Below are 11,400 nucleotides of genomic sequence, written 5' to 3'. Positions count from 1 at the left end.
AGCTGTGTGACTTTGGACAAGTCACTTAACTTCTCTGTGCCTCAGTTCCCTCATCTGTAAAATGAGGATTAAGACTGTGAGCCCCACGTGGGACAACCTGATTACCCTGTATCCCCCCCAGCGCTTAGAACAGTGCTTCGCACAAAGCAAGTGCTTAACAAATGCCATTATTATCATTATTATTATTATTATGAGAATATTAGAATATTATGAGAATATTATTTTTATTATTATGAGATGCATTGTGGCTCAGTGCTTTGCACATAGTAAGCGCTTAACAAATGCCATCATTATTATTATTATGAGAATATTATAGTATTATGAGAATGTTATTATTACTATGAGAAGCAGTGTGGCTCAGTGCTTTGCACAGAGTAAGTGCTTAATAAATGCCATTTTTATTATTATGAGAATATTAGAATATTAGAATATTAGAATGAGAATATCATTCTTATGAGAAGCAGCATGGCTCAGTGCTTTGCACATAGTAAATGCTTAATAAGTGTCATTAGTATTATTATATTAGAATATTACTATTATGAGAAGCAGCATGGCTCAGTGTTTTGCACATAGTAAGCGCTTAATAAATGCCATTTTAATTATTATTATGAGAATATTAGAATATTATTATGGGAATATCATTATTATTATGAGAAGCAACATGGCTCAGTGCTTTGCACAGAGTAAGCACTTAATAAATGCCATTTTAATTATTATTATGAGAATATTCGAATATTATTATGAGAATATCATTATTATTATGAGAAGCAGCGTGGCTCAGTGCTTTGCACATCATCATCATCATCATCAATCGTATTTATTGAGCGCTTACTGCGTGCAGAGCACTGTACTAAGCGCTTGGGAAGTACAAATTGGCAACATATAGAGACAGTCCCTACCCAACCGTGGGCTCACAGTCTAGAAGGGGGAAACAGAGAACAAAACCAAACATACTAAGAAAATAAAATAAATAGAATAGATAGGTACAAGTAAAATGAATAAATAGAGTAATCATCATCATCAATCGTATTTATTGAGCGCTTACTATGTGCAGAGCACTGTACTAAGCGCTTGGGAAGTACAAATTGGCAACATATAGAGACAGTCCCTACCCAACCGTGGGCTCACAGTCTAGAAGGGGGAGACAGAGAACGAAACCAAACATACTAACAAAATAAAATAAACAGAATAGATAGGTACAAGTAAAATAATCATCATCATCAATCGTATTTATTGAGCGCTTACTGCGTGCAGAGCACTGTACTAAGCGCTTGGGAAGTACAAGTTGGCAACATAGAGAGACAGTCCCTACCCAACCGTGGGCTCACAGTCTAGACGGGGGAGACAGAGAACAAAACCAAACATACTAACAAAATAAAATAAATAGAAAAGATGGGTACAAGTAAAATAAATAAATAAATAGAGTAATAAATATGCACGAACATATACATAGTATATATTATTATATAATATCATATAATACTTATATATTATATATAATATAAATTGTAATTATAAATTATACATTTACATATAATATTATCTATTATTGTATAATATGAAATATAATATAATATATAAATATAAAATATAATATAGTATATATTATATTATATATAATATATAATCTCATATATGTATAATACACAATATAATATATAAATATATAATATATAACATATAAATACATAATATAATATATAAATATATAATATAATATATACTATGTAATATTATATAATATATTATACATATTATATACATATTATATATTATATATGTTATTGTTATTATTATCAGAAAGGCGGCCATAGCCTGAGCAAGACACTGTCTCTGTTGCCGAACTGCACTTTCCAAGCGCTCAGTGCAGTGCCCTGCACATATTAAGCGCTCGATCAATACGATCGAATGAATGAATGAATGAGTCCCTGAGGCGCGGCCCCGGCCGGCCCGCCGACCTCTCGCGCCTCTCGCGCCTCTCGCGAGACGTTGGGGCCCAGAACGGAGTCCCCCGGGCCTCGTCGGCCGGCGCGGGCCGCGGCGCTTACGTCACGGGGCCGCGCGCGCGAGGCCGAGGCGGGGCTCGCGCCGGGGGCGGGAGCGTCTGGTCGCTGGATCCGGCGGCGGCGGCGGCGGCGGCGGCGGCGCTGAGGCGGCCATCGGGGCTCGCAACGGCCCGGCCCCGCTCCTCCTCCTCCTCATGTGCGCCGGAGCCCGGGTCTATGGAAGTGATGGAAGGACCCCTGAACCTGGTGAGTCCGGGGGGCCCCCTCTTCCTCAGCTTCCCCCGCCGACCTCCTCCAGGAGGCCTTCCCAGACTGAGCCCCTTCCTTCCTCTCCCCCTCTCCATCCCCCCATCTTACCTCCTTCCCTTCCCCACAGCACCTGTATATATGTTTGTACGCATGTATTACTCTATTGATTTATTTTACTTGTACATATCTATTCTATTTATTTTATTTTGTTAGTATGGTTTTGTTCTCTGTCTTCCCCTTCTAGACTGTGAGCCCACTGTTGGGTAGGGGCTGTCTCTGTATGTTGCCAACTTGTACTTCCCAGGCGCCTAGTACAGTGCTCTGCACACAGTAAGCGCTCAATAAATACGATTGATTGATTGATTGACCTTTCGCCGGGCTCTGGGCCTGGCGCTGCCCGGGCCCCGTGAGAAGTTGCCCGCCTCCCCCGGCCCCGGCCTGGCCCGCGGGAGCAGGACCCTTCATTCATTCATTCATTCATTCATTCAATCGTGTTTATTGAGCGCTGACTGTGTGCAAAGCACTGTACTGAGCGCTTGGGAAGTCCAGGTCGGCAGCAATGACTGTGTGCAGAGCACTGTACTGAGCGCTTGGGAAGTCCAAGTCGGCAACGTAGAGTGATGGGCAGGAGCGGGCCCCACCGGCCGCACCTCGGCCCCTTCCTTCCTCTCCCCCTCGTCCCCCTCTCCATCGCCCTCATCTTACCTCCTTCCCTTCCCCACAGCACATGTATATATGCTTGTGCATATTTATTACTCTATTTATTTCACTTGTATATATCTATTCTATTTATTTTGTTAGTATGTTTGGTTTTGTTCTCTGTCTCCCCCTTCTAGACAGTGAGCCCACTGTTGGGTAGGGACCGTCCCTATATGTTGCCAACTTGTGCTTCCCAAGCGCTTAGTACAGTGCTCTGCACACAGTAAGCGCTCAATAAATACGATTGATTGATTGATTGACCTTTCTCCGGGCTCTGGGCCTGGCGCTGCCCGGGCCCCGTGAGGAGTTGCTCGCCTCCCCCGGCCCCGGCCTGGCCCGCGGGAGCAGGACCCTTCATTCATTCATTCATTCATTCAATCGTGTTTATTGAGCGCTGACTGTGTGCAGAGCACTGTACTGAGCGCTTGGGAAGTCCAGGTCGGCAGCAATGACTGTGTGCAGAGCACTGTACTGAGCGCTTGGGAAGTCCAAGTCGGCAACGTAGAGTGACGGGCAGGAGCGGGCCCCACCGGCCGCACCTCGGCCCCTTCCTCTCCCCCCTCTCCATCCCCCTCATCTTACCTCCTTCCATTCCCCACAGCACCTGTGTATATGTATATATGCTTGTGCATATTTATTACTGTATTTATTTTACTTGTACATATCTATTCTATTTTATTTTGTTAGTATGCTTGGTTTTGTTCTCTGTCTCCCCTTTTAGGCTGTGAGCCCACTGTTGGGTAGGGACTGTCTCTCTATGTTGCCAACTTGTACTTCCCAAGCGCTTAGTACAGTGCTCTGCGCACAGTAAGCGCTCAGTAAATACGATTGATTGTTGGCGAGGCTTTGGTGGGGCGGGAGCGGGGGCGGGGGAGAGCTGCCGCCGGAGCCGTTCGAGCCGACTCGTGTTGCAATTTCGGCCTTAAAAGACCCAGCCGGTGGCTACCGGCCGAGCTGGTTCCAAGCCCTACTGAAAGCTCACCTCCTTCAGGAGGCCTTCCCAGACTGAGCGCCCTTCTTCCTCTCCTCCTCCCCATCCCCCCGCCCTACCCCCTTCCCCTCCCCACAGCACTTGTATATATTTGCACAGTGCTCTGCACACAGTAAGCGCTCAATAAATACGATTGAATGAATGAATTCATTACTCTATTTTACTTGTACATATTTACCATTCTATTGATTTTGTTAATGGTGTCCATATAGCTAGAATTTTAATTGTTCTGACGATCTTGACACTTGTGTCCGTGTTTTGTTGTGTAGTCAGTCTCCCCCTTCTAGACCGTGAGCCCGTTTTTTTATGGCATTTATTAAGCGCTTACTATGTGCAAAGCACTGTTCTAAGCGCCGGGGAGGTTATAAGGTGATCAGGTTGGCCCACTGGGGGGCTCATAATCTTAATCCCCATTTTGCAGATGAGGAAACTGAGACACAGAGCAGTTAAGTGACTTGCCCAAAGTCACACAGCTGACAATTGGTGGAGGCGGGATTTGAACCCATGACCTCTGACTCCAAAGCCCGTGCGCTTTCCACTGAGCCATGCTGTTTTTCACCGTCCCTATATGTTGCCGACTTTTACTTCCCAAGCGCTTAGTACAGTGCTCTGCACACAGTAAGCGCTCAGTAAATACGATTGAATGAATGAATGAACTCCATCCTCATGTCACTTTGGCCGCAGCAGGTCTGCTTTTCCACCTCCCCGGATCTGGCTGCCCCGTCGAGTTGGTGGTTGGGGTGGTCAACGCTGGACACCAAGGCCGTCCTGTAAAGAAAACTGGGCCGGCAAAAGGGCACCCCCCATCCTCCACCCCCAATCTTGCCATCAGTCCGGTTGGGTTAGAGAAGCCCTGTACCTCAGTGGAAAGAACCCGGGCTTGGGAGTCAGAGGATGTGGATCCTAATAATAATGATGGTATTTGTTAAGCGTTTACTATATGCCAAGCACTGTTGTAAGTGCTGGGGGGATACAAGGTAATCAGCTTGTCCCATACAGGGTTCACAGTCTTAATCCCCATTTTACTGATAAGGTAACTGAGGCCCAGAGAAATTAAGTGACTTGCCCAAAGTCACACAGCTGACAAGTGGTGGGGCCGGATTAGAACTCACAACCTTTGACTCCCAAGCGTGGGCTCGTTCCACTGAGCCATGCAGCTTCTAAACCCGGCTCAGCCACTTGTCGGCCGTGTGACTTTGGGCAAGTCACTTAACTTCCCTGGGCCTCAGTTACCTCTTCTGGAAAATGGGGATTAAGGCTGTGAGCCCTGAGACAACCTGATTACCCTGTATCTCCCCCGGTGCTTAGAACAGTGCTTGGCATGTAGTAAGCGCTTAACGAATGCTAATTTCTTTCTTTTTAATCACTTCCAATACTGAAGCATGCTCTCACCAAGAGAGTGTTTCCAAGACCAGTTATAGGAGGAAACACCCCGCAGATCCCTCAGACTTTTATAGAAGCAAGAGGAGGGGAAAACTTAAAAATCCTTCATCTGGGGGCCCTGCCTCACGACACGGAAATTGAAGCTATCGTTCAAAAGTACCTGTGCAGAATCCTAGGCGACCAAGGTGACGAATAGGAGGGGAGAGGCGGTCCCTAACTTTAATCATAATAATGACGATGGCATTTGTTAAGTGGCCCGGCTCAGTGGAAGGAGCACTGGCTTGGGGGTCAGCTGTTGTGGGTTCTGATTCCACCTCGTCACTTGTCTGCTGTGTGACTGGGCAAGTCACTTAACTTCTCTGTGCCTCATTGACCTCATCTGTAAAATGGGAGTGAAATCTGTGAGCCCCATATGGTACAACCTGATTACCCCAGCGCTTAGAACAATTTTTGGCATATAGTATGCATTTAACAAATACCAGCAGTATTATTATCATTATTATTATTAAGTGCTTACTGTGTGTCAAGTAAGCATAGTAAGCACTTAACAAATACCATCATGATTATTAAGTGCTCATCCCCATTGGATGGCTTCATCCCTATTTTACAGATGAGGTCACTGACGCAAAGAGGAGTTAAGTGGCTTGCCCAAAGTCACACAGCTGACATGTGGCAGAGGTAGGATTAGAACCCAAAGCCTCCGACTCCAAATCCCCTGCTCTTTCTGTTATTTCCACTAAGCCACTCTGCTTCTCCAAGTAGTTGAGTTTGGAACTTGTTGCTTCCAAGTAGTTGAGTTTGGAACTAAACTTTGTGTTTTGTTCCACAGCACAGGTTGTAACATGCATGCACTTTTCCGTGGTTACTCCTGATGTGTAATAGTTTCTTTTCCACACTATAACCGTGTTTTCAAGGGTTAGTCAGAAGGTAAAAGTGCCGCGTGCTGTGTTTTTGAAAGAGGTTTAATTCTCATTCTGAAGCTACAGCTAAATTTGGGCTTCAGTTTCTTCTGCTGTTCTTGAGAATACCTCTAACACCAAGACAGTTTATATATTACAGTGAAAATTGGTGAAGAAATGTAGTGGATATGATGTAGGATTTTATTTACAAGAATAAGCTTAATAGCTCGAGACAAAAATTCAGTTAGTGGTGTTTATTGAATGCTAACTTTGTGCAGAGCACTGTACTATAAGGCAGAGTGGTGAGACCCAGTCCTTGCCCACAAGGAGCTTACAACCTACCCAGTCAAGGTGATTGCGAGCAAAGAAATCCAGGAATGATATAATAGTTGTATATTGTCTAATAACGAGAGTCTAACTTCTCTTAAATTTAGAATCTGTATCATTTGAGGAAAGTCTAGAGTTAGAAAGCTATGGAGCCCACCTGGAGATTGACCAGAATTTTTGACCATATGAACAGTTGCCCACTTTAAGCTGCCTTGACAAGATACCTTTTGGGTTTATTAAAGCCCCCAAGTTCATATACTGTATTTGAAAACTGAATAATGTTAAACCTGTGAGAGCCTCTAGTAGTAATAGTATTGTGTGCTTTCTGTGTACAATGTACTGTAATAAGCACTGGGAAAGAGTATGCAGATAGGAATAAGTCTCCTAGCTTCTTCTCTGAGGGAACGTATCTGCTAATTCTATTGTATTGTACTTCCCAATCGCTTAATACAGTGCTCTGCACATGGTAAGCACTCAGTAAATACCACTGATTGATTGACCACTTGCTGTGCATACTGAATGTTATCAGATTCTTTAAGATCAGCAGAGAATATCATTTTAGGCATCTGTTGAAACATCATTATGGGGAAGCATCATCATAGAGAAGCAGTATGGCTTAGTGGAAAGAGCACAGGCTTGGGAGTCAGAGGTCATGGGTTCTAATCCTAGCTTCGCCACTTGTCAGCTGTCTGACTTTGGGCAAGTCACTTCCCTTCTCTATGCCTCAGTTACCTCATCTGTAAAATGGGGATTAAGACTGAGCCCCACCTGGGACAACCTAGTTATCTTGTATCTCCCCCAGTGCTTAGAGCAGTGCCTGGCACATAGTAAGCGCTTAACAAATTCCATCGTCATCATCATTATTATAATTATTATTATTATTCTGGAAAGGGCCAAGAGGAAAGGTCACTCAAATTGGAACCCATTGCTAAAGGTCTCTTTTCCCTTACCCTCTGCAGGAGGGATTTGTATCGTTTATTCATTCCATCCTCAGCCCCACAGTACTTATGTACATATGTGTAATTTATTTCAGTATCTGTTCATCCACCGCCCCCACCCCCACCCCCCAGACTGTAAGCTCGCTGCTGGCAGGGAACGGGTCTACCAACTCTGGTATATTGTTCTCTCCCAAGTGCTTAGTACAGTGCTCAGCACACAGTAAGCACTCAGTAAACACGATTGATTGATTCATTGTCTAGGGGGAGTAATAGTCTGACAGTTACAGTAGTTTCTGGCACTGCTGATTGTGCCTCCTCTTCCAGGGATGAAGGCTTCCTTAAGAGATCCCAAGATGGATTCTCAGATGACCCCCCTCCATTGCTATTCCTCCTGTCCCATTTCAGTTTACTCATCCTGCTCTGAAGAAGCACACTTTCAACTTTTGCACAGGCCTTCTTTTTACTTTTTCACACAGACTCTTCTTTTTTTCCTCCTCAAAGGTGATTTCTGGACCAAGAACCAGTCGTATCCAAAAGGTGCCCAAGGACAAAAGACCTGAATATGCCCAAATAGTCTAAATATAGCTTAGACAGATGTGGATTAAAGTAATACTATTAAATGAGTCTTGGGTATAAATAATTTATGGATGAGTGCTGGATGCAGGACTATGAAGAAAGAAAGGCATATAGGAAAAACCATAACTGGCATGCGGTGATACTTCTCAGCAACAGCGTAGTAATAATTGTATTTATTAAGTACTTACTGTGGGCAGAGCACTGATCCAAGCCCTGGAAGAGATTACACAAATGGGGAATTAGACACGGCTCCTGCCCATCAGAAGGATTCACCATCTAGCGCCTCAGCCATCCGGTATTTCATTCCTTTCTCTCTCCACCCTACTCATCTCCTGCCCATCTGTGTTACCTTTTTATTAATATTGTGAACCCATTGCGTTGGGGCAGGCTAGTTGTCTTGGTATAATCCATTCTGCTCCAGTATTAGTAGTGGTATTTGTTAAGCACTTTGTGCCAAGCACTATACTAAGCATTGGGGTTGATACGAGATAATCAGGTCGGGCCCGGTCCCCACCCAGCAAGGGGTTCGTAGTCTAGGAGTGAATAGGATTTAATCCCATTTTAAAGATGAGGAAACTAAGTCACAGACACATTAACTGATGTGCCCGTGGTTGCGTAGGCAAAGGTGGATGCTGGAATTAGAGCGCAGGTCCTCCAACTCCTACATCTATGCTCTTGGAGAAGCAGCATGGGGTACTGGGTAGAGCGTGGACCTGGGATCAGAACTTCAAGGGTTCTAATACCGGCTCTGCCACTTGTCTGCTGCGTGACCTTGGGCAAGTTACTTTACTTCTCTGAGGCTCAGTTACCTCATGTGTAAAATGGGGATTGAGACTGTGAGCCCCACATGGGACAGGGACTATGTCCAACCTGATTGCTTTGTATCTACCCCAGCGCTTAGAGCAGTGCTTGGCACATAGTGCTTAACAAATGCCATAATAATTATTATTGCTATTGTTATTATTATTGTTATTATTTCCATTAGGCCATGCTGCCTCCCAAATGGACATATGTCAGCTTGGAGTTAAAGATTATCAAATGGCTTGTAACCTCTAGCAATTCAATAAATCATATGAAAAGGAGCTCTTGGGGTGTTAAAATCAATATTTAATTTTTATTCTCCTCCTAATTTTTAGCCTTCATGTGGAGGGACCGAGTTTGACAGAAAATGTAAAATCTTTACCCCCTAATGAAATCTAATAAAGTCTTGATCAAACTCTTAGATTACCCATATTTAGCTCTGTGTTCCTTATGAGCATTGATCCATGACTAAAGTAGATTCTTTCCATATGAAAATGGTGTTGGGTGTGCTGTGAACCAAGACATGGATGCGACTTTCTTAAAGCAAAGTCACATTGAGTACTCTTATTGATCGAAAAATTCCAAAATGCCTTATGCCTGCAAAATGAGTAATGACAAATAAGGAAAACTTTGTTAAATGTAGTCTTTTTTTCTACTCTCCTCTTCCCTTTTTAAAAATGTGCCTATTCATAGCCTGCCTCCTGCTAGACCCACTGTCTACCCTTCTGGAGATGTTCCTATGGAATTGGAAGGGAAGAAGTGCTTAGTACAATGTCGTATTTATTGAGTTTTTCCTTTCATTCATTCAGTCGTATTTGAGTGCCTACTGTGTGCAGAGCACTGTACTAAGCTCTTGGGAAGTACAAGTCAGCAACATATAGTGATGGTCCATACCCAACAACGGGCTCACAGTCTATAAATGGGCTTACCGTCTGTGTGCAGAACACTGTACTAAGTACTTGGGAGAGTATGGCTTAACAATTGGTAGATACATTTCCTGCCCACAATGAATTTACAGTCTAGAGGGGCTCAAAGAGTGCCATGTTCATTCAATCAGTGGTATTAAATGCTTACCGTGTTCAAAGTACTGTACTAAGTGCAAGGGATCGTACAATACAACGGGGGGTGGACGTGTTCCCTGCCCACGTGGAACAGATCTTTATACCCTATTACTTTTTTCCATAATTTATTTTAGTCGGTCTGTCCAGTACATTGTAAGCTCCTCAAAGCCTGGAATCATGTCTATTAACTCTACTGTATTTAGTAGTTTGAAGACCAATCGTGCAAGAGACATAAGGTCTAAGTGAGGCATTTTATTTTTTTACATTTTGCTCCTGAAGTTTAAAAAAAAAATCACCCAAAAAACTACATACCTTGAATGGCTGCTGCTTGCCATGTGCAAGAGGTGCTGGGATATGATGGGTTATGAAAATTCCAGTGGTCTGACAGCTGCTTCAGCCAGTGACATCTTAAGCTCTGTCTAAGCCATTTGATAAGCATTTACATACAATTTTAGTCATTACAACTCAGCAGATTCCTGTACGAGCTACATTTTTTCAGAAGAATTCATTTGTACATTAAAAGGTTCATTAGTTCTAGTGATTTGTTGGGTACATTTTGAATTCCGTGTCCCTTATTCAGTTCTTTTTGGGAGCGTTGTGTCCCCTTATTCTTTATAAAATCTTTAATTTTCATCACACTGTAGAAGGATATGGTGTATAGAATTCAGATAAATATCCCCATATCTTGGAGTCATTTGCTATTGACTGTAGCTAAAGGAGGTTTTCCACCAGCATTCCATGGTAGATTTCTGGTCCCACTGTAATTTGCATATTGTTATGTGGGTCAAGATAATAATTATGGTACTTGTTAAGAGCTTACTGTGTGTCAAGCACTGTTCTAAGTACTGGGGAAGATAAAAGTTAATCAGGTTGGACACAGTCCCTGTCCCACATGGGGCTCACATTCTTAATGCCTATTTTACCGATGAGGTAACTGAAGCTGAGAGAAGTTAAGTGACTTGTCCAGGGTCACAAGGCAGACATGTGGTGGAGCTGGGATTAGAACCCAGGTCCTTCTGACTCTCAGGCCCGTGTTTTATCCACTAAAAAATGTGCTGCTGCTTTGATAATCCTGTCAGTCCCACCTTCCCAACATTGCTAAAATCTACCCTTTCCTTTCCGTCCAAACTGCTACCACGTTAATACAATCACTCATCCTATCCTTCCTGGATTACTGCATCAGCCTCTTTACTGACCTCCCAATCTCCCATCTCTTCCCACTCAGTCCATACTTCACTCTGCTGCCTGGAACATTTTTCTACAAAAACTTTCAGGACATGTCACCCCCCACACACACAAAAAAAAATTCCAGTGGTTGTCCATCCATTCATTCATTCAATCGTATTGAGCGCTTACTGTGTGCAGAGCACTGTACTAAGTGCTTGAGAAGTACAAGTTGGCAACATATAGAGATGGTCCCCTACCCAACAGTGGGCTCACAGTCTAGAAGGACTCTGTGTGGCAAGCACT

At 43.6% G+C, this 11,400-nt stretch overlaps 1 protein-coding gene across 1 annotated transcript in view; it reads left to right on the top strand.

Moving 5' to 3' along the window:
* Positions 1-2,157: 2,157 nt before the first annotated feature.
* The window catches only part of NRBF2 (nuclear receptor binding factor 2), a 30,126-nt gene continuing 20,883 nt past the window's right edge, over positions 2,158-11,400 (top strand). The window contains exon 1 of the mRNA XM_038743811.1: positions 2,158-2,252. Within this exon, the coding sequence (XP_038599739.1) occupies positions 2,223-2,252 (30 nt within the window). The 5' untranslated portion in view covers positions 2,158-2,222. The remainder of the gene's footprint in view (positions 2,253-11,400) is intronic.

The sequence above is a fragment of the Tachyglossus aculeatus genome, chromosome 3, assembly GCF_015852505.1.
Source record: "Tachyglossus aculeatus isolate mTacAcu1 chromosome 3, mTacAcu1.pri, whole genome shotgun sequence".
NCBI classification, from domain to species: domain Eukaryota; kingdom Metazoa; phylum Chordata; class Mammalia; order Monotremata; family Tachyglossidae; genus Tachyglossus; species Tachyglossus aculeatus.
This window is presented reverse-complemented; position numbering and strand designations above follow the sequence as displayed.